At 51.1% G+C, this 26,953-nt stretch overlaps 16 protein-coding genes across 16 annotated transcripts; 6 read left to right on the forward strand and 10 right to left on the reverse strand.

The window, feature by feature from the left end:
* Window positions 1-40: 40 nt before the first annotated feature.
* On the forward strand, window positions 41-865 carry BCR37DRAFT_385158 (uncharacterized protein; the record flags this gene model as incomplete). The annotated part of the gene is made up of 1 exon (XM_040870325.1): window positions 41-865. One exon carries the CDS (start codon window positions 41-43, stop codon window positions 863-865), a length of 825 nt encoding a protein of 274 aa, XP_040728395.1.
* Window positions 866-971: 106 nt separating this feature from the next.
* Window positions 972-2,990, forward strand: BCR37DRAFT_333434 (SDA1-domain-containing protein; the record flags this gene model as incomplete). The annotated part of the gene is made up of 1 exon (XM_040867099.1): window positions 972-2,990. A coding segment is annotated over one exon (2,019 nt), but the record flags the coding sequence as incomplete, so codon positions are not given.
* A 72-nt stretch (window positions 2,991-3,062) lies between these two features.
* Window positions 3,063-3,869, reverse strand: BCR37DRAFT_390410 (SGNH hydrolase-type esterase domain-containing protein; the record flags this gene model as incomplete). Its single annotated transcript, XM_040870849.1, has 1 exon — window positions 3,063-3,869. One exon carries the CDS (start codon window positions 3,867-3,869, stop codon window positions 3,063-3,065), a length of 807 nt encoding a protein of 268 aa, XP_040728397.1.
* A 379-nt stretch (window positions 3,870-4,248) lies between these two features.
* Window positions 4,249-5,031, forward strand: BCR37DRAFT_385160 (uncharacterized protein; the record flags this gene model as incomplete). Its single annotated transcript, XM_040870326.1, has 1 exon — window positions 4,249-5,031. One exon carries the CDS (start codon window positions 4,249-4,251, stop codon window positions 5,029-5,031), a length of 783 nt encoding a protein of 260 aa, XP_040728398.1.
* On the reverse strand, window positions 4,996-6,484 carry BCR37DRAFT_375864 (pyridoxal phosphate-dependent transferase). Its single transcript, XM_040868466.1, has one exon. The coding sequence runs from the start codon at window positions 6,259-6,261 to the stop codon at window positions 5,113-5,115; it is 1,149 nt and encodes a 382-aa protein (XP_040728399.1). The 5' UTR covers window positions 6,262-6,484; the 3' UTR covers window positions 4,996-5,112.
* On the forward strand, window positions 6,335-8,550 carry BCR37DRAFT_375865 (uncharacterized protein). Its single transcript, XM_040868467.1, has 3 exons — window positions 6,335-6,741; window positions 6,789-7,077; window positions 7,129-8,550. Exons 1-3 carry the CDS (start codon window positions 6,474-6,476, stop codon window positions 8,426-8,428), a joined length of 1,857 nt encoding a protein of 618 aa, XP_040728400.1. The 5' UTR covers window positions 6,335-6,473; the 3' UTR covers window positions 8,429-8,550.
* A 62-nt stretch (window positions 8,551-8,612) lies between these two features.
* On the reverse strand, window positions 8,613-10,072 carry BCR37DRAFT_16429 (concanavalin A-like lectin/glucanase domain-containing protein). The gene has a single exon (XM_040866208.1). It carries the CDS (start codon window positions 9,935-9,937, stop codon window positions 9,074-9,076), a length of 864 nt encoding a protein of 287 aa, XP_040728401.1. The 5' UTR covers window positions 9,938-10,072; the 3' UTR covers window positions 8,613-9,073.
* A 752-nt stretch (window positions 10,073-10,824) lies between these two features.
* Window positions 10,825-12,648, forward strand: BCR37DRAFT_331612 (nucleotide-diphospho-sugar transferase; the record flags this gene model as incomplete). Its single annotated transcript, XM_040867028.1, has 1 exon — window positions 10,825-12,648. A coding segment is annotated over one exon (1,824 nt), but the record flags the coding sequence as incomplete, so codon positions are not given.
* On the reverse strand, window positions 12,412-14,556 carry BCR37DRAFT_363686 (major facilitator superfamily domain-containing protein; the record flags this gene model as incomplete). Its single annotated transcript, XM_040868248.1, has 3 exons — window positions 12,412-12,897; window positions 12,985-14,245; window positions 14,283-14,556. The coding sequence occupies 3 exons, from the start codon at window positions 14,554-14,556 to the stop codon at window positions 12,837-12,839; spliced, it is 1,596 nt and encodes a 531-aa protein (XP_040728403.1). The 3' UTR covers window positions 12,412-12,836.
* A 24-nt stretch (window positions 14,557-14,580) lies between these two features.
* BCR37DRAFT_16432 (uncharacterized protein) lies at window positions 14,581-15,837 on the reverse strand. Its single transcript, XM_040866209.1, has one exon. The coding sequence runs from the start codon at window positions 15,725-15,727 to the stop codon at window positions 14,888-14,890; it is 840 nt and encodes a 279-aa protein (XP_040728404.1). The 5' UTR covers window positions 15,728-15,837; the 3' UTR covers window positions 14,581-14,887.
* A 13-nt stretch (window positions 15,838-15,850) lies between these two features.
* On the reverse strand, window positions 15,851-18,060 carry BCR37DRAFT_375869 (uncharacterized protein). The gene has a single exon (XM_040868468.1). It carries the CDS (start codon window positions 17,940-17,942, stop codon window positions 15,948-15,950), a length of 1,995 nt encoding a protein of 664 aa, XP_040728405.1. The 5' UTR covers window positions 17,943-18,060; the 3' UTR covers window positions 15,851-15,947.
* Window positions 18,061-18,149: 89 nt separating this feature from the next.
* BCR37DRAFT_375870 (maltase malt) lies at window positions 18,150-20,159 on the forward strand. Its single transcript, XM_040868469.1, has one exon. It carries the CDS (start codon window positions 18,236-18,238, stop codon window positions 19,964-19,966), a length of 1,731 nt encoding a protein of 576 aa, XP_040728406.1. The 5' UTR covers window positions 18,150-18,235; the 3' UTR covers window positions 19,967-20,159.
* BCR37DRAFT_337633 (P-loop containing nucleoside triphosphate hydrolase protein) lies at window positions 20,020-21,876 on the reverse strand (the record flags this gene model as incomplete). Its single annotated transcript, XM_040867269.1, has 1 exon — window positions 20,020-21,876. A coding segment is annotated over one exon (1,857 nt), but the record flags the coding sequence as incomplete, so codon positions are not given.
* Window positions 21,877-22,817: 941 nt separating this feature from the next.
* On the reverse strand, window positions 22,818-23,636 carry BCR37DRAFT_390421 (thaumatin family-domain-containing protein; the record flags this gene model as incomplete). The annotated part of the gene is made up of 1 exon (XM_040870850.1): window positions 22,818-23,636. One exon carries the CDS (start codon window positions 23,634-23,636, stop codon window positions 22,818-22,820), a length of 819 nt encoding a protein of 272 aa, XP_040728408.1.
* Window positions 23,637-24,764: 1,128 nt separating this feature from the next.
* On the reverse strand, window positions 24,765-25,317 carry BCR37DRAFT_390422 (uncharacterized protein; the record flags this gene model as incomplete). The annotated part of the gene is made up of 2 exons (XM_040870851.1): window positions 24,765-25,109; window positions 25,153-25,317. 2 exons carry the CDS (start codon window positions 25,315-25,317, stop codon window positions 24,765-24,767), a joined length of 510 nt encoding a protein of 169 aa, XP_040728409.1.
* A 566-nt stretch (window positions 25,318-25,883) lies between these two features.
* BCR37DRAFT_16458 (thaumatin) lies at window positions 25,884-26,703 on the reverse strand. Its single transcript, XM_040866214.1, has one exon. It carries the CDS (start codon window positions 26,521-26,523, stop codon window positions 25,939-25,941), a length of 585 nt encoding a protein of 194 aa, XP_040728410.1. The 5' UTR covers window positions 26,524-26,703; the 3' UTR covers window positions 25,884-25,938.
* Window positions 26,704-26,953: the final 250 nt, after the last annotated feature.

Here is a 26,953-nt window from a genome sequence, read left to right on the forward strand (position 1 = left end):
AAAGCATCAAACGGCCGGCGCCAGACAAAGAGAAGCTGGCATGGACAGACTCAAGAGCACAGCCAGGCGCACCCTCAAGCAGCTCAGCAGCCTCTCGCTCGGCCAGAAACTCTATGGTGCATGCTTCATATCGCTGGCCGTCGCGCTGACGGTCCTCTTTGCCGTCTGCCATCGGGCCATCTTCAAGGCACTCGAGCCACTCAAGGCCGATATGCGGCAGTCACGCTGGGCCTGGCTCGCGCTGGTGGGTGCGACTACTGCTACGTCCTTTCCGCCGCTCATTGGCTATAGTACATCCATCACCTTGGCTGGATATGTCTATGGATTCAGTCTTGGCTGGTCTATTGGTGCACTAGGATCAGTGATTGGTGCTGCAGTGACCTTTGCTGTGTATCGTGGCTTCCTGACTGGCTATGCTAGTCGTATGACAGAGTCGAATCATCACTTTCGTGCTCTGACGCAGGCCTTGGATGGTTCAAGCGGCATGACCCTGCTCATCATGATTCGGTACTGCCCATTCCCCTTTTCGCTCTCGAATGCAGCGCTTTCTACCATTCCATCGATCAGCTATGGCAAGTTTATGGCTGCAACAGTGATTGCTCTGCCGCGTATCTGGATTCATGCCTTCATTGGCAGTCGCTTGGCAAGCTTGGCGGATGTCGATGGGAAGGACAAGCAGAGTGCCTTGTTCAACTGGCTTTCTATTGTGCTTGGTCTTGCACTGGGTATTGCTACAAGCTACCTCGTCTACAGACGCACCATGGCCATTGCTGCCCGCGCCAGAACAGGCACCGACAGCCCCATACAAGAGGAAGAGGCAGAGGAGCAGGACTTTAACTTTGAGTCTCGTCGCCTGCTGCACTAGCCACATCTGACTGCGCCACATCTCCGAACAGGGAAAAAAGAAAGAGCGACATAGAAGAGGGACAGAGACCAGCAGCATGGGCGGCCTCAAGAACAAGGGCGGACGAGCGGCCGTGCTCCCAACTAACCTCCTATCCCTGCAGAACCTCCTCAAACGAGACCCGCCATCATACAAGGAAGAGTTTCTGCAGCAACTCAACCACTATACAACGACACTGGAGATCTTCAAGCAGAGTCCCGCGCAGCCCAATCACAAGTTTGGCGAGCTCATCACGTTCATTGCGCAGGTGAGTATTTGTTTTCCTGCAGAGACGGCTGTGTTTCCGGATGACTTGGCGTACCTCCTCACAAAGCACCATGCCGTCCTCGACCCAGACTTGCGGGAAAAGATTGTACAAAATCTAGTTCTGTTGCGCAACAAGGGTGTCATCTCCTCCATCAGTCTCATCAAGACCTTCATTCCGATTCTATCCGCATCCAATAGCAAAGCACTCCGCGCGCAAATTTATGAAGCCATTCTATCCGCCATCAAAACAGAGAATGCAAAAGCCAAGAATGCCTCCCTCAACAAGACGGTGCAGTCCATTCTCTTCGATATGGTCAATCACGAGAGTAGTGGCGTATGGGCCATTCGTCTGACAAAAGAGCTCTGGGCGAAGAATATCTGGAGTGGTGATGCACGCGTTGCAGAGATTTGCAAGATTGCAGCATTGAGTTTGCATACAAAAGTCATGCTCGGTGGCCTTTACTTCTTTATGGGCGTTGAGCAAGAAGAGGAAGACAGCGATGAGGAAGGTCCTGATTTGCGACAAATGCAGCATGCAGCCGGTGTAAACAAAACGTCCAAAGCACGCGCGCAAAAGGTACGCAAAGCCATCGTTGCGGAAAATAAGCGCAAGAAGCAGCCTAAGCAAGGATCGGTCAACTTTTCAGCATTGCAGATATTGCATGACCCACAATCATTTGCAGAGAAGCTCTACTCTGTTCATCTCGCATCGAAGCGGCCGCTTTCCTTTGATCACAAGATGCTCGTCATGGCATTACTGTCAAGACTGCTTGGCTACCACAAGCTGACTGTCTTGCCATTCTACTCTTTTCTCTCCAAATGGATCAGTCCGCATCAACGCGACGTCACCAAGATCCTCGCATCGCTGGCCGGTGCCGTGCATGAATTTGTTCCACCAGAAATCATCTCACCGAGCATCAAAAAGATTGCCAATGAGTTTGTCACGACGGGTGTGTCGCCTGAAGTTGTCTGTGCAGGATTGAATTCCATTCGAGAGATTTGTTCGAGAAATCCACTTGCTATGGATGAGACGTTGTTGCAGGATTTGACAGAGTATAAAGGTTCGAAGGATAAAGGTGTCATGATGGCTTCCCGATCGCTCATCACGCTCTATCGTGATGTGGCGCCTGAGATGCTTGCAAAGAAGGATCGTGGGAAGAGTGCATCGATTGGTTTGGCGGCTGGTACGAGTGAAGGGACGCAATTCGGCGTTGAGCGAAACGTCACGCGTGGTATTGATGGACTTGAATTGCTGGAAGAACACTATGCGCATGAAGAACCAGAAGATGCGTGGGATGACTTTGAAGTTGAATCAGAGGAAGATGAGGCAGATGGCGGTTGGATCAATGTTGAGTCGGACGGCGAGATTGATTTCTCCTCAGATGACGACGAGGAGAAGGAGAAGCCCGTGCCAGTGCCAAAGCCAGTTGGTGAGAGTATTGCGAGTCAACGCATCTTGACACCAGCCGATTTTAAGAAACTCGCTGAATTACGAGCGGCAGCACCTGGCAAGCAAACCCATCATTCACTCAGCGTCAAGCGGAAAGAAGATGAAGACGACTTTATCGATGCTGCACAAATTGAAGGTCCACGGAAACGCATCAAGGCTGATCGCGAGGGTCGTATGGCAACTGTGCTCGAAGGTCGTGAGGGTCGTGAAAAGTTTGGCTCCAGGAAGGGTGGTCGTACAGAGGAAGGCCGGTCGACCACCAATAAGGAGAAGGCGCGCAAGAAGAATTTCCTCATGGTCAAGCATCGCAAGGATATCCAGGGCAAGAGTATGAAGAAGTTGACCATCAAGCGAAAGGAGCTCAAGGCGCATATCGAGCGTGGCAAACGTGGTGGTCGCAGGGGAAATGTCTAGTTGCTATATTGTACAACGCTAGATGCAATGATGTGATGACAGCGCCTATCAGCAAGAAATGAGCGTGTCGAGCTGTTTCGCAATCAATTGACCCATGATGTTATACCCGTTCTCGGATGGGTGCACTGGATCAGCCCAATTTTCCTTGACTTCCTCCGCTGGCTTTCCAAGCATCGTGAATTGCGCATGCAGGTCCATCAAGAACACTCTGCTAGAGTTCAAACTCGCCACAGCTTCTGGAAGCAGTGCATTCAACTGTAAAACACGATCCAAGTAGGGGTCATAGGCGATATCCAGCAAATTCAAAACAACAAGCAATGTATCGTTGCCATGCGACAAGGCTGTCGTCCACGTCTGTTTCAACGTTTCAATCACAGGCGCAGGATCAAAAGCCTCTTCAGGTGCACGTTCCAAAATGTCGTTCGTACCGCCCATGGTGATGAAGATATCAAAGGGTTCATCCTGCAATCGAATCTCATCCAGCATGACTTGATGCATTTCATCAGCTTTATAACCAGTGAAGCCAATATTCTTCGTATGCAGTGCATGCCGAACAATCTTTGAGAATTGATCTGTATACGGATTTGTGATCGGCTGTTGACCTTCAGGCGGTGGAACCCATCCCGCGGTAAGTGAATCGCCGACTGCCAAGACGCGATACGGTCGTTCACTGCATGTAGCTGGCCAAACGCGCTGTTTACTCGTCCACGGACGCGTGACGGCGTCTGTGTAGGGTTGTAGCTTATTGATGGTTGCGTGGTAGAGTGGGCGCCCGTGTGGGCTGAATAGAAATCCTGTTGACGCGATGAATGTTGCAGTGACCGCGGCAAACACGATACGATTACGGCCAAGCATGTTTGGGATGACTTGTTGCTGTTGTGTCTGCAAAGACGAGACTTGTTCTTGGCCAACACACGCAGTCTGCGGCGTGCCAAGCGTAGGCTTCTGGTGTCCCCTGGCTCGGTGCAGGATTTGCCGGCTTTTTTGTGGTGTCTTGTCTGGGCCGCAGTCTGGTGAACTCTAATTTGAGCCATGACACCACAAGCTGGAGCTCATGCTATACAGAAGTTGACATGTTTGATGGGTAAATAGTCAATAAGCTGCCTTGCCACATTGCTTGCAAAGAATATGCTCGTCAACATACAAGCATCTCTCGTATAGATGACCTATTTGGTCAAAACAGACCCTCTAGCTCAAAAAGGGCCAGAGAGCCTGAGTATCGCTCATCAACCCAATGCCCTCGTCCATTCATCGCACATTTGAGCACCAGATGCACCTTCACCGCAAGATTGAACAGCTTGAAGACGGTCAACGCATGTCACGCATGTCTCTGATGGATCGTGCCAAGGTCCTAGGGCGTCGTTCTTCTGAGGGATCGCATGATGATGCAGAAGCCGTATTGATACCACCGCCGTCCGGTGTCGGTAGTGTTCCACCGGGACCTGTTGTTTTGCCCAGAGAGACATTACCTTCTGATGTGCAATCAGAGCATGCTGCTTCCATCATGGAGAAGGTGGACAGCATGTCAGTCAACAAGGTCGAAAGGCAGTCTGTTGAGTCTGCTGGCTCGCGCATGGGCTCTGTGCATACCGCACGCAGTGTCCTGTCTGCCAATTCGTCACTCAAACCAAAATCCGTGATGCAGGAATCGGAGTCTGCAGTCAAGGCTGCGTCAGTCAAGGAGAAAGCCAGTCCTCCCGTCTACTCAGGTCCACGCACTAGCACCACTGTGCTGAAACCCGGTACTGTCCAGCCTCCACCACACATACCCACTGCCTCTCGCAAGATTGGATGCGTTCGAGTCTCGTGTCGTCGCAAGAAGCAAATACCTGCATTGCAACCAATTCTTCATGAACGCTGCATGCAAGGCTTTAGACCACTTTGTACGGTTGATACGTCGGCGCTGGACGCACAGATTGCTGCATACCAAAAGACGTTACTTGCTGTATCGAGCACCATTGACACTTTACTCCTCAAATGCCGGGAAACGGTTCATTGTGGACATATTGCAATGTAGACTGATATATAGATATAGCAAAGTACGAAGCGCAAGACCCCTTTTTCAATTTCACAACCTGCTCTTGGCTTCGTCCTGGCGTCAAGCTGAATACCCAATCTCCTTGAGTGCTTCACGAATGGCCGTCAATGCCGTCTCTAAATCACCACGCGACTTGTCTAGCACAGAGACACCCATATGACCGATCCGGAAGTACTTTGTTGCGATTTCTTTATGCAAACCACCGGCAAAGACAACACCTTTGCTCGCGAGTTTAGGCATCCATTCGCTCACTGGCATGTTGTTGGGTGTGTACACGGCCGTCATGCCATGTGCTGCGAATGCTGGATCAACGGCAAGTTGTTTTAATCCCATCTTTGTCAATTCTGCCTTGACGTAATCTGATGCGTCTGCATGTTGCTTGAATCGTGTGTCCATACTCTCTTGTAGAATTTCCTTGAGGGAGGCATTGAGGGCATAAACGAGCTGAACGGCTGGTGTGGCAAAGTATTTTGCAGTTTGTTGTTCATAGGCTTGCATGATGGGTAGCCAGCGTTTGAAACTAGCGAAATACGTTGCTGGTGGTGTCTTTCTGGTTTGATAGGCTTGCATGCCACGACCAGAGACCATGAGAACACAGAGACCGGCGGGTGTACCGAGTGCCTTTTGACTGGCCGTCAATGCGACATCGACGCCCCATTCATCGAATCGGAGTTCCTCACAAGCAATCGAACACACACCATCCACACAAATGAGGGTGTCGGGTGAGACACGCTTGACGAGTGCCGAGACGCCCTTGACGTCAGAGAGGACACCGGTGGAGGTATCGGTATGGGTGATGGTGATCATCTTGTACTTTTTCTGTTGAAGTGCTTTTTCGATTTCCTCGAGGGATGGACGACTACCGATCGGTGCTTTGAGTTGGGTGGGTTGGACACCATAGCATTCAAAACACTCGGCGAATGAATCTGCAAAGTATCCTGTATGCAGCACCAAGACATGCTCTCCGGGTTCCACCATATTCGCAGCGACGAAGTCCCAACCCATGGTACCCGAACCGGAAACAACGAATGGCTGAGAGTCGGGTGCGGTGGTGAGGAAGATTTGACGGAGGAGGGTGAGGTTTTCACCGAATACTTTTGCGAATGCCGGTGCGACGTGGGAGACGGATGGGTGGGACATGGCTTTGAGGACATTGTCTGAGAATTCGATGGGTCCTGGGATCATGAGGAGGGCATGCTTGTCTGCCATGGTGGGTTGTGGTGGTGGTGGTGGTGGTGGTTGTAGGATGAGGTGATTTGCTGGGGGGAATTGCGGAGAGAGAGAGAGGTTAGCAGGGTACTAGCTGGGTATTAGCTGGTCAGACTGATTCGTAGCTGGGTCTGAGTGGTATAGCAGTGACTATGGCAGGCACAGAGTAGAGTACAAGCTAGATGACTGGACACTGGCTGATAGTATGACTGATGCCACCTTGTCTGCCTCCTGCGCACAGACCACGCCATGATGTTGCCTCCTTCCCTCTCCTTTCTTCTCTCTTCCATTGCTTCCTGCTCTGCTCGCTGCTCTTTACTCTGCTCTCTCACTACTGCTTACTGCTACTGCCTACTGCTGAGTACTGCCACTCCATGTTCCGACCAGCAGAGGACATGGCAGAGGTCCAGCGCCTCAGAGCACAACTCTACCACGCAGAATCAGAGAAGCAAAAGCTCGCAGAGTCTCTCCTCCTCATAGGTATCTCCTCCCTCCCTAGACACGCCCTGCTCATACGCCTCATCCAGCCGGCAATGTCCCTGGCGAGAGACCCAGCTACTTGACTGCAGCAGCTGCACCTTACCACAACCCACCCTCGAGGCAACTCTACAGCACACCACCCTTCGTCTTGCCACCCAAGGAAAAGAAACCCGTGCCTATCGTTGCTCCGTCAGCAGCACCAGCAAGCACCGATCACCGTCCTGCTCACCAGGGTACCTCTGGCAATAACGGCACAGATTTCCCGACAGACGTGCTTTTGCTGGGATCCAACGCTGGACGTGGTCCGTTCCTATTCAGGCTCGAGTTCTCCGACGGGTGAGTCTGCTTCTTACGCCAAGTTGTAACGATACTGACAAACCTCGCCAGGGAACGTCAAATCGACTTTCCAGTCCATGAAAACGATGATCCTGTCGAAGTGGTCCAGCGATTGCGTTCACAAGTCACAGAGCCCTCTACGGAAGAGCAAGTTCTGTCTTGGGTCGAAGCAATTCGAACAAAGAAGACACTCTGGAAGAAACGACGACAGCAGCAGCAACCTCGTGTCAATCACCGCGCTGCCATTACTCCGGGTCCTGCAGCCGCAGCAACACCCTCTGCCACAATCCCAGAATCCACCAGGACCTCCACCGAGGAAGCACGATTCAGTGTGATTGCTGAAACTGCACCCTCAGTCACCTCACAATCTACCACAAAGGCCAAAGAGTCCCATCAACCTGCAACTCACAAAGCAGTAAGAGTCGCCACACCCAAGTTAGAGCCACCTACCTTGGGTCAGAAATTCGACGTGCCAGAGTTAACTACCTCTCAACAACCTGCACCTGCGGCTGCGGATGATTGGTATTCCGCTCCTGCTGCTACAACGATTCCCCAAGCTCAAGCTCCAACGGTGACCAAGACAGTAGCCAAGCAGGCTCCTGCCGCAGATTCTTGGGATACTGCACCTGCCACCACAACGGAGTGGAACGCTGCACCGGCTCCTGCCACCAATGATTGGAATGCTGCACCCGCTCCTGCCATCAACGACTGGAATGCTACACCCGCTCAAGCTGATTTCACTGAAGAGACTGCTCCTACTCAAGATGCATGGCAAGTTGAACAGCAAGATGATGTGTATCAAGTTGAAGAGTCCTTTGGCCTGCATCGTAAATGGCCTTGGGTGGCAAATGGCAATGGCAACGGCAATGGCAATGCTACAAATGGCCAACAGCAGAAACAACAACGTGCTCCTGCTCCTACTGCACCTACTGCTGCTGCCCCATCCAGGGCACAGCAAGACTGGGATGATTGGCAAGCACCTTCTTCATCACCCGTCGGTGGAGTCACACCTCAAAAGGCACCTGCTAGTGATGACTGGCAAGCCATCCCTTCACAATCCTCAATCCACTCGTCACCTCAGCAACTGCAACGTCCTGCACCCACCTCCCTTCCACCACAAGCCAGTGGAAACAAAATGCCCGCTGTCCCAGCAATGGCCGCTGCACCTCCACAGTTTGCAAATATCCAAGGAAACCCCAATGCCGGTATCAATGAACGTCCACCAGCACCAGAACTTGTGGCACCCAAGTATAGTCCTGAAGAGGAAGCTCAGATGAATGCTTGGGCCAATGGTAGTGCTGCTGTTGCTGAACCTGGTACAGCAGCTGCTGCGATGGATGATTGGGAGTGATTTGAATGATGATGAAATTGAAGATGGCATTGATTAACGACCTTGTCTGCATTGATTTTTGCGCGTTTGAGTATCGATTAGCCAGCAGTAGCGCTTGCCATAGTCATTTTGAGTCTTTTACATTTCAACTCTTGTGTCATCTGAATACTGTGAGTGAGCACGACGACGACTTCAGACTGGGTCAAGGACAAGACTTGCACTGTACTGCTGCTACTCAATGAAAATCAGATACTTGTGCTAGGCTGAAGCTCATACTATGGCCAATGATGCCGTCTATTATCAGAAAGAATGGTCAAGTTGTCAAATGCTCACAGCATCATGATACCAAACACGAGAGCCGCCATCGTGCTCAAGAGTCCCATACTCAACACAGCAATGCTCGATGCAGCACTCTTGCTACCACTTGCACCACGACCACCATTCACAATCACATTCGTTGCTTCTGGTGCTGCAATAGCGCTTGGATCGACTTTGATGAGACCTAACTCTGACGTCGCCGTGACATTCTGTCCAGATGCCGTTTCCTCGCGTGGCACACCCGGTAAGTCTGGTGGTGCAAACGTAGCGAATGCTGTAGAAGTGGGTTTCGGTTTGGCGACATTGTTGGGTTTCGTTGCGGTTGCGGTTGCGGTGTCATCCTTTCCATCAGCACCCTTGGGTGGTTTCTCTGCATCTGCTACAGCGCCAAGGAGGATCTTGGTATCGGTAAAAGAGAGCTTGATCTTTTTGGTCTAGAGTGGTTAGCCTTTGCGCTGTCTTGAGGGATGGACGACGAACCGCTTCAAACAACTCAGATCCAACCTGCAAGTGACCCATCCACAACATCGGCACAAACAAATCCGGAAAGATCTTTCCCACTTCACGCAAAAAGTCCATGATGTGCCAATCGACGCTGGGTGAGCGCTTTCCATTCTTTGGCAAGAAGGTAATGACCGTTTGACCCTGGACATTGGATGCCTTGTAAATCCACCAATCCACACCTTCCAGCGTAATCTCAGCAGTAGGTGGTGCACTATCGTAACCCAATGGCACGACACGACCAAACTGAGCGCACCAGATCATCACCTCAACGCTAGCTTTGCCCGTATCCTTGGCCTTCTTGGCATCCAAATCGAAAAACATGTCAAAAGCAACGTTGGTACGCACACCAGCACTCTGCATCTCAGTATCTTCAGGTGCATCAACAATCTGATACGTCCACGACGTAGCAGCATTGAGGTAAACAATATCGCGAACTCGCACAGGCACACCATGGACGAGTTGCAAGTTTGGGTAGCCATGGGGCATGATTGTCTTTTGTGGTTGTTGCCATTCCACATCCCAGCTAACGGTTCCGCGAGCCTCGTCATATGCGACATCGACGCACTGCGTGAGGAGGTTGTTGTCATTGTTCCACTGGTTGGTTTCGACGTTCACATCACCGGCTGTGCGCACTTGGTGTTTGCCGCAGTACTTGAAGTCTGCTGCAAGGACACTGGGCAGCAGGATGTTGAGGAGAGTGAACATCATGGTCACCGCAGGAATGGGAAACCACTTGGGAAGAAGGAAGATTGGGGACCCTTCCTCCTTTTATGCCCACGCAGGAAGCTTCTTTGAAGGTCCTGGACGAAGCGCACTGCACAGCCCTCAAAACGAGCCAGAAATAGATACCACGCAGAAAGGTCACATCAATGCGAGGATCACGGCCGACTCCTGAATGTCAGGAGACAACATGGCAGATTTGCTTTTTTTATAAAGGCCCGCTGCTTGGGACAAAGCCCTTTAGAAGACGCCCTATTTATGGAGCGCAGTTCGCCCGCTGGTAGCGCTGACTACCGGTCGGAGGTATGGACTTGACATGATGTTGAAGTGTGCTAACAGACTAGACAGTTTGTTCAGATCCCTCGTCGTCTTCCGGATATGGCTATAGCCTGGATCCTGCACCAACGGACGAAGACTTAATTCTGCCACCACCTCGCGTCCATGCCTCCAACAGAGATAGTACCTACAGTCTCAACAGTAAGCGGTCCTCTCAAATTGAACTCTACTCCCTGGACAAATCGCACCGTGTCTCAACCTGGAGTGTCAACAGTCTCGGCAAGCACTCCAAGCAACCTTCCCGTTCATCCAAAGTCTTTAGCAAGCCTGCAGAACTCAAGCATCTAGCAGACGCACTCGCTCAAGATCAACCGGAAGAGATTGTCTCTGGCTCGCAAAAGCCAGTCTCCATTTGGTATGCCGGCAAGGAAGGCTTTCGGCAAAGTATGCTGTTCGATTCTGCTTATGACTTGAGTCAGTACCAAGACTTGGAAGCCGCCAATCCTGCAGAAGCAACGCTGTACAACAACGAAGAGCAGCCAGACTATGCTATCCAATATTTGCTCAAGCGAGACGACAAATACCAGTCGAGCACAAAACGACGATACACACACATGCTGACCCCTATCTTGGCAGTTGGAGATCAAGTCACATTCTGGCTCTACTTTATTGCTCGCGTTACGGCAACACTTCAAGCTCAAGAGTACCGTCAAAAAGCCTACCCCTTGTCCTGGGTCTTTCTCGCTGTTGAATGCTTGATTGCCTTCCCCAATATCCTCTGGGAGACGTGGCAGCTGACTGGATTCAAGCACAGGAAGCGTCCCATGCTGCGACTCGTGGGAGACGTGGTGCCGACGTGCGACTTGTTTGTCACCACGTGCGGTGAAGAGGTGGATCAAGTCATGGATACCGTTCGCGCTGCTTGTTTCAACGAATACCCTATGGATCGCTTTCGAGTGGTCGTGCTGGACGATGGAAAGAATGACGAGCTTCGCGAAGCAGTTGAGAAGCTTGCTATTCTAGAGTTCCCAAATCTCTTCTACTACGCTCGCACCAAGATCCCTGGCCAGCCACACCACTTCAAGGCCGGCAATCTCAACGGTGGCATTGCATTTGTTGATTCGCTCGCAGAACCTTATGCAGGCGGTGGCGAGTTTCTTGCTGCTCTCGATGCTGATATGCTGTGTACGAGTGACATGTTGCGTGCATTGTTGCCACATCTACTGCTCAATCCAAAACTCGCCATGTCTTGTCCTCCCCAGCTCTTTTACAATACGCCAACAGACGACCCACTGTATGAGTCGCTCGACTACTTTGCTCATGTCGCAGAAGTTCTCAAAGATGCACTCGGTGTTGCTTGGTGTACTGGTTCGGGCTACTGTGTGCGACGTTCAGCAGTGGATGACATTGGTGGCTTCCCGTATGGTTCCCTCGCCGAAGATGTCTGCTTCTCTAGCATGCTGCTTGGGAAAGGCTGGCAATGTGCATACGTACACGAGCCCTTGCAATGGGGCACCGTACCAGACTCCTTCGAAGGACACATCAAGCAGCGTACCCGTTGGATCATTGGCACCATTCAAACCACCATCAAGCTCAATTTCTGTCTCTTTGGCCAAGCTTGCAACAAGATGACCATCTTCCAGCGTCTTTGTGGATGCATGTATGGTATCTCATCCATCTTTAGCGTCTTCTTGACACTTGCCTGTCTCACAGTTCCAATCGTCTTGTTCTCCAGTGGAAGTATGGTGGCTTTTGTCAGCGTCTCTCAGCTCAAGCTCCTGATCCGTCTCTGTTTCATCAACTTTGCTTGGCGTAAAGTGGCCGAGTTCTTTTACTACTCGCCCTCTGGCTACTGGTTCGGACGACGCGAGTCGCCTGCAGCGATTTGGATGGCACCGTACTACTCCTACTGCATCATTCGATCGTTCGTGCTGCCAAAATGGCTCGGTGGCAAAGTCATGGCCTTCAGTGCAACTGGTGCTGCCAGAGGTGGCCTCAAGGAATGGTACAAGGACGAACGTGCCAATATCTTTAAGCGCATCTTTGTCATGGTTTGGCATCACAATCTTTGGTACCACGTCACCATCATCACTTTTACGCTTGGCTCCATCGGCTACTCGAGTTGGCGATGTACCATGCAGCCAACCTGGGAAGCGACTGTCGGTTGTCTCATCTTGCGTCCGCTTTGGCCACCTCCAGCATGGTTCATCCTCACGGCTGCATTCTTTGTGCCTATCGGATACATGCTCTTCCCTCCCGACTGCCCTCAGCGACACGAACTCATCACCTATGACGAAAAGGGCGTTGCCAGCCCCAAAGAATCAGCGAGGAAGACTGTTCACACCTGGCGCACCGTTCTCGGTGATCTTCCCGTCTGGTTCTGCTTAATTTGGTCAGCTGCATTGTTTGCAGGCACATGGTTCCTGCCTGACTCTATCCTCAACTATACAGGTGAATTCGGCGACTAGTATTTCATCCTCAACCCCAACTATACGGGTGAATCCAGCGACAAGTATTTCATCCTCAACCTCATCTCAGTCAGCACTATTGCGGTAGTCTACACATCAGTAAAATCTAAATCTAAAGGTCATTGCTAGTGTCCTGCCTGTCATCAATAAACAAATCTAAAATCTAACCTCTTGTTGCCCGTGTCCCGTCTGATGCTTGCCAAGCTTTGTATAGACGATTTGCGACTGTCTCCATGCTCGCTGTCACCAAAATTGGAGTCGTTGTGCGAAATGCTGTTGGCCACCAGATACGCCATGCGTTCGTCCTCTGTGTATGATTGCCAAATCTTTTCCTTTTGCTCGTTGCGGTACTTGTAGTAGAACCTTGTTGCAATGACCGAAAAGATGGCTAGCACGGCAATAGCCATGAGTGCCGCGTTACCCATGGGATACTTGGGAGCATCATCTGCTCTGTAGATATTGAGAGCAACGAGCGATCCTCCTTGAACGAAGATGTTGTAGACTGCACTTGCCACAGCACGATTGCCAACAGACCCGGCATTCTGGCACGTCCACGCCACGCAGATGGCATGTACGTATGGGTAGCCAATAATGAGCGACGATAGCGCAAACTTGACCCAGCGTGAAATAGAACTTCCAGACTGATTGTACAGCGCAACCAGAAAGACAAGACACCAGATTGGAGCAAGAACAGTGAACCACGCGCGATTGTTGTACTTGGCAGCCGCCCAGGTAATGAGAACAAGGAGAATAATGTGTAGGACAGTACTGGGAATCGTCAATAGGTTGGTTTGGAAGGTATCAAAGCCAAGGCTTTTCAGGGCAAGCGTGAGGTATGCTGCTGGAGGTTGTGGCGGAATGTACAGAATCAGACCCAAAAAGTAGATTGGCCAGAGATCGCGGTCCTTGAGACACTCCCAAATGCGTCTCAAAGAAAGACCTTCCCGATTGTGCATATCGCCCTTGGTCGGATCGTCACGCAAGACACGATTGACAAGAATCGTCTCTTCGTGCTCAGAGAACCAACCTTTTGGTCGCCATGGAGCTTTGGTCTGTGTAGGCGATGGTGGTAACCAGAAAAAGGCCAAGACACCAATGATAGCAGTGATACTGCCTTCAATCATGAAGAGGTAGCGCCAGCCAGCTTGGCCCCTGTGTCCCCGCAAGCGCAAGAGACCATAAGCAAGGAACGCACCTGAAATATCCGCACAGCTGTTCGCGACCCAGAAGAAGGAGAGACGGAGTGGCAATTCGCTATTCTTGTACCAGTACGAGAGGTAAAGCACCATGTCTGGGATGAAGCCACCTTCAAGCAATCCAATCAAAGCTCGCGTAATGAAGAAGGTCGCTTTACCATTGAGCCAATACTGTGTGAAGGTCACCATAGACCACATGAATACTTGGATTGGAATCCATACATCAGCACCAAGACGCTTCGAGATGAGCTGAGATGGCAGCTCAGCAAGCATGAAGCACGAGTAGAAGATGGTCTGTCCGGTGTTGTAGTCGTTTGTATTGAGCCCTAGATCTTTGAGAAAATTGTCAGACAGAGCTAATATTAGTGGAAGAACTAAGTCCATATTGTATACCTTGTCGAATGTTGCCACGGTCGAGTTGTAGACACCAGAAGAGCAAGCAAGCTATGCTGCAGATGCGAAGGTCAATAGTCCAGCGCAGCTTCGTCTCCTCTGCTGCACTCCAGACTGCCCGCGGATCATAGCGATGGAACCCCTCGTATGACTTAATAGGTGCATACAATGAGCTCGCAATGGATGTTGCTTCCGAGTCGATTGACTTGACCCCGAACGCACCTGACTTTGTACCCGAATCAAGATCTTTGTTGCCATCTGCATATGAGGCCATTGCAATATGCTTGAGACCTTGGATTGAGGAACATCCTTGAGGCTTTATAGTCACTGTGCTTCAAGCTTGTAGTACAAGTGTTGCGCCAGGAACACTTTCATGGCGCGATTTAAGCACGCAAGAATTAGCCGAGTTGCGTTTTTGCCGTACCAGTAGTTTGCTGACCCACTCCTGTAGACTGCAGCGTGTGCAAGATGCCGGCGACAAGGCTGATGATGGAACGGGATAGAAAAGGTGACAGTCAGAAGCAGAGCGGCATAGCCGTACAAGCCTCACAAATGTTCCACACAAGTCGCATAAGTCGTCAGCGCCTCGCACGATCGCGTCTTGCTCAAGCAATATCCTTGTAAGATTCGCGCTCCTTCTTGGCCCTTGCTTCCAGCAACTTGGCTCTTCTTGCTTCAAGATCTTGCTTCCGAGATGTCTTTGCTGGAACGGCATCACGCGCTTCAATAGTCTCGTGACGCAAGTCCTGCAGATTTTGCATTCGCTCCACACGAGCCTCACCAGACCCCAAGTTCAAATAGCCGGTTCCTTTGGTGCGAAGCTCCCAGTTCGGATCATAGTGCGTTTCTCCGGTGTCTTGTTCAGCTTCCTTCCAAATTTCATCTTTGCGTTGGCTATCGACTGCAAAGTGCTGAATATAAGGGCCATAGATCAAGCTCTGCGCTTTCTTTGGCAATGATGTAGGAACAGATGTCACTGTCTCTGACTGACGTATTGTCCGTGTTCTGCCAAACTCATCCTCAATTTCTACCCAAGGATCCGCGTCGCTCCTCAGACTGACATCCGATGTGTATGCATCGTCGTGTCCCTCATAGTGCTTGCGATCAAAGTCGACCATAAGCTCCTCTGCATCTCGTGCACTCAACAGCATATCTGTGCCCTTGGTGCGCATTTGCTCGTATTTGGCAGCCTTCAACTCGAGAGCACGCTTGGAACGGCTCAAGTCGTCAATTTCTTGCAGGTCTTTTCGCAGTCGCGACTTGGACGACTCTAGAGCGTCCTCTTTTGAGGATGACTTTTTGCTTTCGTGTTCATCAAGCCAGTGAGAGCGTTTCCTGCTAGATCTTGCAGCCTTAGAGGGCACTTTCATTGTACGGCCTTCGGCTGTAGAGCGCCCTTGTTCAAACTTGGCCTTCTCTTTCGCAAGCTCAGAAAGAAGGTCCATATAAAGTTTTGAGGCCCAGTGAAGCCGTAGCAACCTCTTTGGATCATGCACAAGCTGTAGCTCGATGAGTTGCAGTCGCAAGCTACGCGTGCTGCTATTGGAGTCGGACGACGAGATGGGTTGCCACTCAAAAGTATTGGAAGCAGACTACAATGTCACTACATGCTAATATGCTATTGACCTAATTGTCTGTACAACACTTGCAATTCAACATATTCAACTAAGATTCGTAAACCGGACTTGACCGATTCCTTCTCGGCGGAGACGGTGATGGGCTTGCAGGCTCACTAGCGCCCTGAGGTACTTGTTCATCGCCGGAGCTGTTCATCGCAGGAGGCAGTCCAGTGCTCGGCTGCCTGGGCACGGCACTAGCTACAGCCTCGATGCGTGATTCTGGTTTCCCTCCTTTCGAAACTTCAAATTTCGGCTTGAACGGCTTCTTTGTGGCACCAAAGGCAAGCTTGATCTTCGGCATACTCTCCGGCTTTGCGTAGTCAGAGGCGACTTCGTCACCAACCAAGTTGCTGCTGTCCGTGCTGGCCTCAGCATATTGACGCTCATATGCAATCAGGTCCCGATCATCAGCCGAGTCTTCGACAACCAGCGCATGTCCTGTGTGCGTGTGACCAATGCCTGTGCGTGCAGAGTCGGAGCCTTCATCAGAGACTTGTGGAGGTGATTGGTAGTGTGGATCCAGAGGAAGTTGTTCATCCTGAGTCTCCACGACACCAGCAAAATCCTTTGAGAGCGCATCCTGGATTAATTCAAGCAGAATAGGTATCGTCCCCTCAGTGAAATGGCTGCGTTGCTGCCACAAGTTCAAGACTTGTTCAACGAGAGAAATGAAGTTTTCCTTCCTGATACGCGAATCCATCCGGTCTGCGGCGCCTGCAAGTGCACACAGTATCTCTGGCATTTTCTTTTCAAAATACAAGCGATAGTCGCGTACATTGACGATAGGAAGCGTGGTATTGTAAAGAATGTCCGAGATGACCCACAAACGTGCCATGAGCACTTTCCAAGAGAGTTCAGGCTGGAATCCAGATGCAAGGATGTCAGTCACTTCTTGCACGTGGTTCGGATGTGACATGGCAAAGGCTGTAATTGCAGCGATGCGACACCGCTCGCCATTGACGTTCCGGAGAAGGTGATAGAAGCGTGTGCGAGATCCTTCCGAGAGCAAGTATGGATAGTCCGATGCTGGGACATTGCTCAGAGACTCGAGATTACACACCTCATCGCCATTGTCTTGCCCAAGGGGAGGCGGAAACCACTGGGTGTTGTCGTCTAGTAGATAGCCTGGACGATCAAGTTCAGCAATACCCTGGAATGCGAGACACAGGCGGAACCGATAATAGAGAGCTTCTGCTGATGTTTCTTGAAAGAGAAAAGCATAGTCTGGGTCGTCCCGTCGCTTTTGGCGTACGACAGCCTCAAAGGCTGGACCATGGTCTAGCACACCTTGAGCCATGCCATGAATACGACTAAGAACATGCATAGAGGCATGCCGTTCAACGCGCACCTCGAGTGCCGGACCTGCTCGAGGCTTTGCCGAGAGTGTAGAAGGTGGAGCCACACGAGATAGATTGAGCTGCTTAGGTTTCGCATCGAAAGGATGCTCAGGACGTTTCTGCGGAGAGGTCTGCATCCAGCAACCTTGACCCAGATAGGTACCTTGCACACCAAGCTTCGCAGCACTCGCTTCCCCTTCCTTCGCGAACGTGGCTATGGCTTGTCCTTGAGCCAATTGTAGATCTTGGACAGAGCCAAATGGTTTGAGCACTGTCAAAATGTCGGTCGCCTTCATAGCGAGCGGCAGACCGTACAGCTTAACTGTTGGTAAAATGCGCTCTTGGCGTGGTTCGTTGTTCTTCGCATAAGACTGTCGCCTCTCGTTGAGCAGTTTCAGCTCTTCCAGATACGCAGCGCCAGACTTCTGACGTTGTCCTTTGAGGCGGCGTTCCCTGTCGGCTTCACTTTCGCCATCATCGAAGCTTGACGTGTAAGGTCGCTTGCCGGGCTCCTTGGCATGTCTAGTTGAGCCAGCAGCGTACTCTTCCTCGATGGATTGTAACACAGATCGTCTTTCTTCAGCTTCTATCGCAGCCTTGCGCTGGGCAACTTCTTTAGCTTTGTCCAGAGCACTTTTCTTTGCTATAGGTGTTTCATAAGCTGTCAGCTTGTCTGGATCAACAAGCGTCTGCGGGCCACTCATGCGACTGCCACAAATTCAAGCTTGTAAGCGATAGCCGCAATGCTACAGCTGCCAACATAAAGCTCGGCCGACGGCCGTATCGCTGGAGCAATTGGGGCCTATTTGAGGCTCTTTTGGTTGGCGATGTCGAAGCCTGTCGCGGTCTGGCACAGCAACGCCACGAAGAATTTCGGGCCGAACCTGAGTTGATCCCCAGTTCAGCTTCCATAACCATCTGCACAGCTGTACTGGTATAAGAAGGGCTTCAGACCCTCAGTCTTATTCTTTTCTAGAACTACAAAGCATTGCTTAGCATGAATACTCAAACTACTTTGGCCAGCAACGGTCTCCCTTGGTGGAAAGAGGCAATTGTCTACCAAATTTATCCAAGCTCGTTCAAGGACTCCAATGGAGACGGTATGGGCGATATCGCGGGTATTACGTCCAAGCTAGACTACCTGAAAAGCCTTGGTGTCGACGTCATTTGGGTCTGTCCCTTCTATGATTCTCCTCAACACGATATGGGTTATGATATTTCCGATTACCAAGCTGTATATCCTCCATACGGAACCGTTGCCGATGTCGAGGAGTGCATCCAGGAGTGTCACAAGCGTGGCATCCGGTTTGTGCAAGACTTAGTCATCAATCACTCGTCTAGTGAGCATCGCTACTTCAAAGAAAGCCGCTCTTCAAAGACCAACCCAAAGCGGGATTGGTACATCTGGCGACCGGCCAAGTATGTGGATGGCAAGCGTTGTCCGCCAAACAATTGGAAGGCACATTTTGGTGGCTCAGTCTGGGAATGGGATGAACTGACCGAGGAGTATTACTTACATTATTTCTGCGTCGAGCAGCCAGACTTCAACTGGGAGAACCCCGAGGTTCGTGAGGCCCTGTACAACGAGGCTATTCGATTCTGGCTCGACAAAGGATGCGACGGCTTCCGCATTGATACTGTCAACATGTACTCGAAGCATCTCGACTTTCCAGATGCTGAAGTCCAGCACGAAGGCGAGGAGTTTGTTCTAGCCAAGGATTACTATTCCAACGGACCCAGACTTCACGAGTACCTACGTGAGATGAATGAGCAAGTCTTCTCCAAGTACGACTGCTTCACTGTCGGCGAATGCCCAGCTGTTGAGTCTGTGGAGCAAATCATTTCTTTCGTCGGTGCCTCGCAACGCAAGCTTGATACCGTCTTCGAGTTTGCTCTCTGTTCAATTGACGCATCGGAACCGCCTTTCCACAAGATGCCAAAGTCATGGAAGCTGAGTGAGCTCAAGAAGATTGTGGCTAGAAGCCAGTCCTTCATCGACGGGACCGACGGCTGGATCACCAATTTTTTGGAGAATCACGATCAAGCACGAGCAGTCACCCGTTATGGGTCAGATGCTCCTGAATTCAGAACTGTCAGCGCAAAGATGCTCGCCGTCTTCCAGATGGCTCTTTCTGGAACCAACTTCATCCACCAGGGTGGCGAGATTGGCATGTACAATGCACCTCGATCATGGCCCATCGAAGAATACAAAGATGTGGACTCCATCAACTTCTATGCAGAGGAAAAGGCCAGCTCGCGATTCCAGCGTGACCCAAAGCACATGGACCGTGTCCTGGATGCGCTTCGGCATACGTCGCGCGATCACGGTCGTCTGCCTATGCAATGGGACGATTCGCCAAATGCAGGCTTCACGACTGGAAAGCCATGGATGCGCGTCCATGATGATTATGAGACCCTCAATGCTAAGCAGCAAGAAGCTGACCCTTCATCGGTGCTCAGCTTTTACAAGGCGATTCTCAAGCTGCGTAAGCAATTCAAAAGTTTGGCCCTTGGTACGTACAAGGAATACGAAGCCGACGATGAGAACGTCATGGTGTTCAGCAAAACTTACGACGGCGAACGAACGCTGATTGTGCTCAATTGGACGAAGGAGAAGCAGAACTTTACGTTTCCTGAAGGCTTTGACAAACGTCAACTCATCATCAGCAATGTTGAAGGCGAGCAGGACGCTCTTCAGCCTTATGAGGCTAGAATATATGTATGCTAGGGTTTGCTTGAACCGACCAAGGTAGCATTCGCATCAGGGACTTGTACAGCATTCTCACGCGTGCCTTCTGCATCACTCGTCTCCGCCGTCTCAGTCTCGTCACCGTCAGGTTGCCGCCGCTTCATGCGCTTCTCAGCCCGAATCTGCTTTTGCCACATGTCATAGTATTCGCCCTTGCCACCATTCTCTTCTGCCTTCCGGAGTAATTCTTCATGCGTGCCTTGCTCGACAACAACGCCATCTTTGAGACACAAGATAAGATCCGCTCCAATAATGGTCGAAAGCCGATGTGCAATGACAAGAGTCGTCCGCCCTCGTGATAGCTCATCCAACGCGCCTTGAATCTGTCGTTCGGTCGTCGTGTCCAAAGCACTGGTTGCCTCATCCAGGAGAATAATTCGTGGATTCTTTAAAATGGTCCTTGCGATTGCAATTCGTTGCTTCTCGCCACCAGACAGCCTTAGACCACGCTCACCAACTTTGGAATTGTAGCCATCTGGCCAATCGACGATCTTATCGTGGATCTGAGCCTTTCGCGCTGCTTCAAAGACCTCTTCGTCTGTGGCGTCAGGCTTTGCATAGCGAATATTGAACATGATTGTGTCATTGAACAAAACGGTATCTTGAGGCACAACACCAATCTGTTCTCGCAAAGACTTGATGCGTACATCTCGAATGTCTTGACCATCAATCAAGATACTACCTTGTTGCACATCGTAGAAGCGAAACAAGGTCCGCAAAATGGTTGTCTTGCCAGCCCCCGACTCACCAACAAGAGCGAGGATGCCGGGCTTGGCAACAAATGAAAGACCCCGAAGAGCTGGTTTGCGAGCGTCATAGGCGAAATGGACATTGTCAAAGACTACCTCGCCCTTTTGTAGTTCCATCTGCTTGGCGTCAGGCTTGTCCTTGATACTGGCGCCTTGGGTAAAGAGCTCGAGCATACGCTCTGCGTTGACCAGATTCGATTGCAAGCTGCGGTAGAGTGTACCAAAGAAGTTGAGTGGTCCCTGCAGTTGTGCCATGTATGTCAACAGAGCGACAAAGCTGCCCACGGTCGCTTGGCCGTAAGTCACGCGGTAGGCACTCAGCAGACATGTGGCGAGAAGGCCGAGTGCAAAGATGAGATTCTGCGTAACATTCATGACGTTGAGCGATCCGAGGACCTTCCATTCAGCCGACTGATATGTCTTGACAGCTTCCTCATATCGGTTGAACTCCCATGCTTCAGCGTTAAAGTACTTGACAGTCTCATAATTGGTGATGCTGTCTGCCTTGACGGCATACTCCTCACGCGACTTGTTGACCATGTCCCTGCGGATGCCTGTGCGCCATTCTGTAATCTTGACTGTAGCATACAGATATGTAGCAGTCATCATGGCGACAATCAGCGCAAAGTAGGCATCGAATTGAACAAAAAAGTACACAATTGCCACAAAAAGATCCACAATAACGGGCAAGACATTGAAGGCGAGCTGTTCCAAAAAGCCATTGATGGCACTGCCTTTGTCTAGCGCACTGAGAACCTCTCCCGTCTTCTTGGCAATGTGAAAATCGAGACTGAGTGAGTGCACATGCTGGAAGGAGCTGACAGCAAGCGACCGATACGTGTACTGACCGACAGGGATCCACAAGTAAGCGCGGAGAGCACCGATGACGCCCATATTGCCTTGCAGAAAGCGATAGAAGACATATAGCAATACCATGAGCCAAATATGCGTAGTACTAGCAGGCACATCGCCGGAAAGTTCGTCAGCTACGATGCCGAGCTGACGCGGAACCAAAACATTCAAAACACGGGCCACCACAAGGAGCAAGCCACAAAAGACAATGATGCTTTGCAATTTGATATTGCCCTTCGGCCAGAGATGAGGAAAAAAGATTGTGAACTTTTTGAGATACAGGAGCCAGCCTTCATCTTGTTGCTCTTTGCTCGGAATGGCGGAGTCCCCGTGATTCGGAGCATTGTGGTTGATGGGCCGGGGGTTGCTGTAACATTTGGTCGTTGAATCTTGAAGCAGGGGCTGTTCTTCGGGTGTGCTTGAAGAGATGGTGAGCGCTGCAGCAATGAGCAAAATGGCCAGTCTCAAGCACTGCGTGGCGAGAGCCAATTTGCGCCAAATACTCAGCTTGTCCAAGCGCGTCAAAACCAGGAGAATTGCTTCAGTCAGAGCTGCGACAACAAAGAGTCCTCTGATAGGCGCTGAGTCCATGACAGGCGGCTTGTCGACAAAGCCGACGAGCAACACACCATAGACAAAGACTGATGTGACCAAATACAGGAGCAAATCGTCGTTTGCAAACCACCCGTGCTCGCGTTTGACTAGTGCATGTGTGATGATGTTGGCAAGGTCAGCAATGAAGGTTGCTATCGCCAAGATGAGCAAGATCTGAATGGCGCGCGTCCGCGACCCAACTTGTCGTTGCTTCGGTTGCCGCTTCGACCATATACAAGTCGCAGTGAAGTGCCATACGAGCACAGCTAATGGCGATACATAGTGTAGGACAGCCACTGCGTCCATCTCAATGACCGCCTGCAAAGTCCTCAATATTCGATGCTGCGGTGGGAGTTGCTCAGTGTTGCTGTACACGCATGTCAGTTATCGCGTGATTTTTGGCCGTGCGCATTGAAACTTCAGCTTGCCCATTGGGCTTGGCACAACTCAGTGAACTCACTCACGATATACAGAAGTCAAGGCACTGCAACACGTCTGGGATTCTCAAGACGTGCGTCAAGATGCTGAAATGGAAAGGGATTAATAAGGTCTGAAAAAGAAAGAGATATTGAGGAGAGGCTAAATGAGCATGCTCATGCGACAGCTGGTATGTGCTCAGCTTGCCCCATGGCTGCCTAATTGAACGCAACAGTGAAAACTTTGCTTTGAGCGACCGTACATTTGCCAACAGGTCCGGTGTTAGGGTCGTTAACGTATCCCTGGCAAATTGCAGAATCCGTGCACGGGAAAGTCTCACACATGGCCTCAGCGTTTGGAGTGCCATTTGTCGAGATCGTGACGCCTAGGTTCTTACCTGAAAGCAAGCTGTTGTTGTACCAGATATCACCCCCGGCGGTCAAGGTGAATTCCGCGAGCGTCACACTCTGGACACCCGTATCCTGCTTACATTCCAATGTGTTTGTGTGGCAATTGCCCACCGCGCAGGTCAGTTGTTCCCCGCTGCCAGTGCACCCTGTGCGAGCCCAGATGCGACCTCCGCTGAGCATCTTATTCAAAGGCAAGAGAATATCGTGCGACTGTCCGGGTTTCAACTGGAACCCACCTTTGAAGCCCTGGAGGACCGCGGGATCGGTCTGGGTGTCAAAGCCAATGGCTGGCCAGATGGTTTCGGTGTGATTGTTAACGATCCTGATGGTAAATTGATTGCCATCTGTTGAAGCTGAGGTTCCAGTAGGGTTATTTCCAGGGTCTTGGGTGATTGGACCACCTTCACTGGCTGGAGGAGTGGCAAAAGGTGGGGTGACAGTAGTGCCTGGCTGAGGCCCTGTCGGGTTGACTGGCGTGACCGGCGCAACTCCACCTGGCAACACGGGCTGCACACTGGGCGGCGTTTGCTGGACTTTAGAGATCTTGCCTGCCAAGGCCAGGTATTTCATACCAGCCCCGTCGCGCTGTTTGACAAGGTTTACGTCAGTGTCAGCGGCAACCTGCATGGTTAAGCTGGCAAGACAGAGTGTATGAGCGAGTGTCAGCAACATCTGAAAACGAGTGTGTAGATGGTCTGAAGACGTGTTGCGATCTTGCCAGCTTGTCCATGGGCCGGACATGCCCTTTTTATCCTGAGCCCCTCAGCTGCTGGAGTAATCTCAGGGGTAACAAATATGCGAATATTTGCGAGCAAAGCGCACATCCGGGTGCCTGTTGCGCAAGGCAATTTGCGTCCATGTGGTCGAGGATAACTTCGTGTTGCTTGAGTACGGAACTCGCTGGTTATAGTCAGAGATTCAGACCCAAAATCCGCAGCTGGCTTGCTTTGCCGAGCCCTACCTAGGGCCTTAGGCGGCGGCGCTCGAATTTACATTGCCGCGGCTTGATCGCAAATTTTCAGGAGATGACGCCTTGAGCAGGTTCTCAACTTTCGATGCGCAGCAAGAGCATCCGTCTGCTGTGACGAGAGAAGACAGACGTGTCTTGCATAGGCCGCTTTGTGACTTCAGCATTCGGCTTTTAGTCCAGCTTTCCTTCACCATTGAGTGGACATGTCTTTCTGGCTGTACGCAGCACGAATGTTGACAATTTTGCTACAACCTGATGCCATTCAGCCTGTTTACTTCTGTAAAGCCGGGGATGAGCTGTGCGGCTGTGCCTTGACGTCGGCCAGGAGTCCTGATTGTCTGTCACTCTCAGGGACTCGGTGTTCAGATGACATACCACATGCTTTCAGAGCTGGCAATTCCTTTCAATATTCTTCGATCTGGTAGCTCCTATCTCGTGCCTACCTCAGTCTCAAGCATATATAGTATCTAATTTCGCATCGCAGAATTGGGATCTGCAGACGGGTCATGGACTACAGATAAAACCATTCATCATTCGCTTTGAAGGTATGTCATCTACTACGGAAGTCGCCCAAATTGTCGTCCTAAGCTGCAGGTCATTCTCGGTCAACGTCAACTTGCAGATTTGAATGAGTAGCTTGCTCCTCTATCAAATGTGAAATCGATAATCATTCGCGACCTTCTTGTCCTCGTCTGCTCCTCGGTTATTTCTTGCTCGTCGTCCTCGACCTGACAGATGAGTCCTATATCTGCCTCGCACTCACATTCGTTACAGCGTAACATGTTTCAGTTTCCCTCAGACGATGCGTAGAACCGTTCAATCATCACTGGTATAGTGTTCGCGAGCCCCGGATCCTTTGTAGGTCGTTTGAAGTTGAAGAAGATATCATGTGAGTAGGAGATTTCAATCTTGAGAACATTGTCAGGGACAGTAGTCTCTGCACTGCAGGGTTTTGCATGACATTGTGTAGTTGGGTCGCAATTCAAGTATCCCTCGCCATCAGATTTGCATCCCGTACGAGGCCAGGTAGTCGTCTCTGCCAGTCCTTCAAGTTGGGAGAAGGGTAGAATGTACAAGAGCTCTGGAGCACTCGTCCCCTTGTTTGCCGGTAAGGTTGGTGCTTTGTTTTCCTTCGTTCCGCTGAAACCAAGCGATACTTGGGTCTTCGCTGACCATGGCAGGCCAGATATTTCGATTCCAGTGATTGCGAAAGTACAGCTGGAGGTAGATGGTATCAGTAGGGGAGGATTGTCGAATGGGTGCAGGTCTGATGTAGGGCGGTGAGCCGATGCGTAACAATGGTATAGCTAACGCTAGTCTGCGCGGTAGAGCGACCATCTTTTTAGTTTCGGCCAGCTATCGGGGACAAGAGGTGGTTTGAGCAGGCCGCTTCCTTTTATCTTGAGCAGAAGCGCACAATCATACGTCAGGGGTCAGTAGCACAGCCCAGTTGCAACAATTTGTTGTAGGCGCATCCTGCCTTGAGCTTGCGCCTATTTCCGGTCTTTTGGTGTCGTATCTGGGTACATTGAACTGCGAACGACTCACCGGCCGTCTATTGAGCATTGCATCTGATAGGAGATGACCGACGTGTCTTTGAAGCGTCAGAGTAGTCCCAAGAGCGTCAATGTCATGCGAAGACACCGAGGTGGTTGCAAGACAGCATCACTTTCTCAGATGGGAGGCCCAGAACATGCCAATCACAGATGAGGTGAGTGTAATGGAAATGACAGTTGATTTGGTCTATGAAAGATGTAGCTCCGGGGAGAGATGCTTCGATGCAAGTGCCATCCAAGACATCAAGATGTCTGTGGATAGGCTATACCAGTCTAGATGCCACTGCTTTTAGGGTGTTGCAAAGGTCAGACCAGGTCGATCGTGCACTACAAGACCTGGATGACTGGCCAATGCCGTGAATTCAGAGAGAAAAGCGCAAGAAAGAAGGAGGCATCAGAGACATCAAGCCTTGGGGCAGAAGATGACTTCGTAGTTTTGTGCCAGATCGCAGCCGATGCATGGGTTCTTGGATGACCAAGGTTGGTATGCCATGTCGTCTGAGCAGTCTTTGCTAGTGCAGGTGTATGTCTTGCAGGCGTCACCACCAACGGTCTTGATTTGCATGGGCAAGTTGTAGCCAGAGATGAGGGAGATGTTGTAGAAGATGAGACGCATGGCAGACCAGCTGAACTCGGCAAGGGTGACACCAGGTACACCCGTGTTCTTGAGACACTTGTCGCTGCCACAGTCACCAACAGCGCAGTTTCGACCATTGGCATCGCAACCAGTGCGACCAAAGAGACGAGCAGCGTTGACGAGGTTTGGGATGGTGATGGTCTTGTCGGCACCAGGCCAGAGCTGGAAACCCGAGTCGGCGTAGGCGATATCAACGGGTGAGTTGACGTCGTTGCCAAGTGCTGGCCAGACGTCGAAGGCACAGTGGTTGATCACCTTGATGGTGTATGAGTTGCTGCCATCTGCTGAGGCGGGAGCAGCAGCGGCGAATGAGATTGCCAAGGCACTAGTAAGGAGTGTTGAGAACTGCATGTTTGTTTGTAGGTAGAGCGGGAGTGTGAGAGAGAGAGTGACTTGGAGCAGTCGTGTGAGTAGTGCCTTGGTTTGGGTGTGTGTCTGAAGAGACGGTGTAGAGTAAGCGCAGGAAGCTTAGACTCAGGGGTGCGTGTGCTGGGTTGGAGGATGAGCTGAGGGAGGACACGGGTGCCTATTTAACTTGCTCTGACCTCTTGGCTCCATCCCTACACAGCACACAGCACAGTGCCCGGTCTCTGTGGGTGTCTCGCTTTCCTTCCCCTGGCCGTCTCGTTTTTCCATTTTCCTGCTCGGTGCAATTTCGCCAGCTGTCAACTCTGCGCCGGCTTCATCTCCCGTTTCTCGGTCTGCTCTTAAATGCACAGACAATTAGACGAAGCCCAGGAAATTGCTTCTCAGCAGACAGCAGCGTACACTCGATGCGGCC

The sequence above is a fragment of the Protomyces lactucae-debilis genome (assembly GCF_002105105.1).
Source record: "Protomyces lactucae-debilis strain 12-1054 chromosome Unknown BCR37scaffold_1, whole genome shotgun sequence".
Taxonomy (NCBI): Eukaryota; Fungi; Ascomycota; class Taphrinomycetes; order Taphrinales; family Protomycetaceae; genus Protomyces; species Protomyces lactucae-debilis.

What these genes read in the sequence shown, in the direction of transcription:
- BCR37DRAFT_375864 (XM_040868466.1), bottom strand. Translation starts at nt 6,261, where the DNA reads ATGGCAGACAAGCATGCCCTCCTCATGATCCCAGGACCCATCGAATTC.
- BCR37DRAFT_375865 (XM_040868467.1), top strand. Translation starts at nt 6,474, where the DNA reads ATGCCACCTTGTCTGCCTCCTGCGCACAGACCACGCCATGATGTTGCC. An exon ending in AGAGTCTCTCCTCCTCATAG is followed by an intron (nt 6,742 to 6,788) that starts GTATCTCCTCCC and finishes CGCCTCATCCAG; the next exon opens with CCGGCAATGTCCCTGGCGAG. An exon ending in AGGCTCGAGTTCTCCGACGG is followed by an intron (nt 7,078 to 7,128) that starts GTGAGTCTGCTT and finishes AAACCTCGCCAG; the next exon opens with GGAACGTCAAATCGACTTTC.
- BCR37DRAFT_16429 (XM_040866208.1), bottom strand. Translation starts at nt 9,937, where the DNA reads ATGATGTTCACTCTCCTCAACATCCTGCTGCCCAGTGTCCTTGCAGCA.
- BCR37DRAFT_16432 (XM_040866209.1), bottom strand. Translation starts at nt 15,727, where the DNA reads ATGGACCTTCTTTCTGAGCTTGCGAAAGAGAAGGCCAAGTTTGAACAA.
- BCR37DRAFT_375869 (XM_040868468.1), bottom strand. Translation starts at nt 17,942, where the DNA reads ATGAGTGGCCCGCAGACGCTTGTTGATCCAGACAAGCTGACAGCTTAT.
- BCR37DRAFT_375870 (XM_040868469.1), top strand. Translation starts at nt 18,236, where the DNA reads ATGAATACTCAAACTACTTTGGCCAGCAACGGTCTCCCTTGGTGGAAA.
- BCR37DRAFT_16458 (XM_040866214.1), bottom strand. Translation starts at nt 26,523, where the DNA reads ATGCAGTTCTCAACACTCCTTACTAGTGCCTTGGCAATCTCATTCGCC.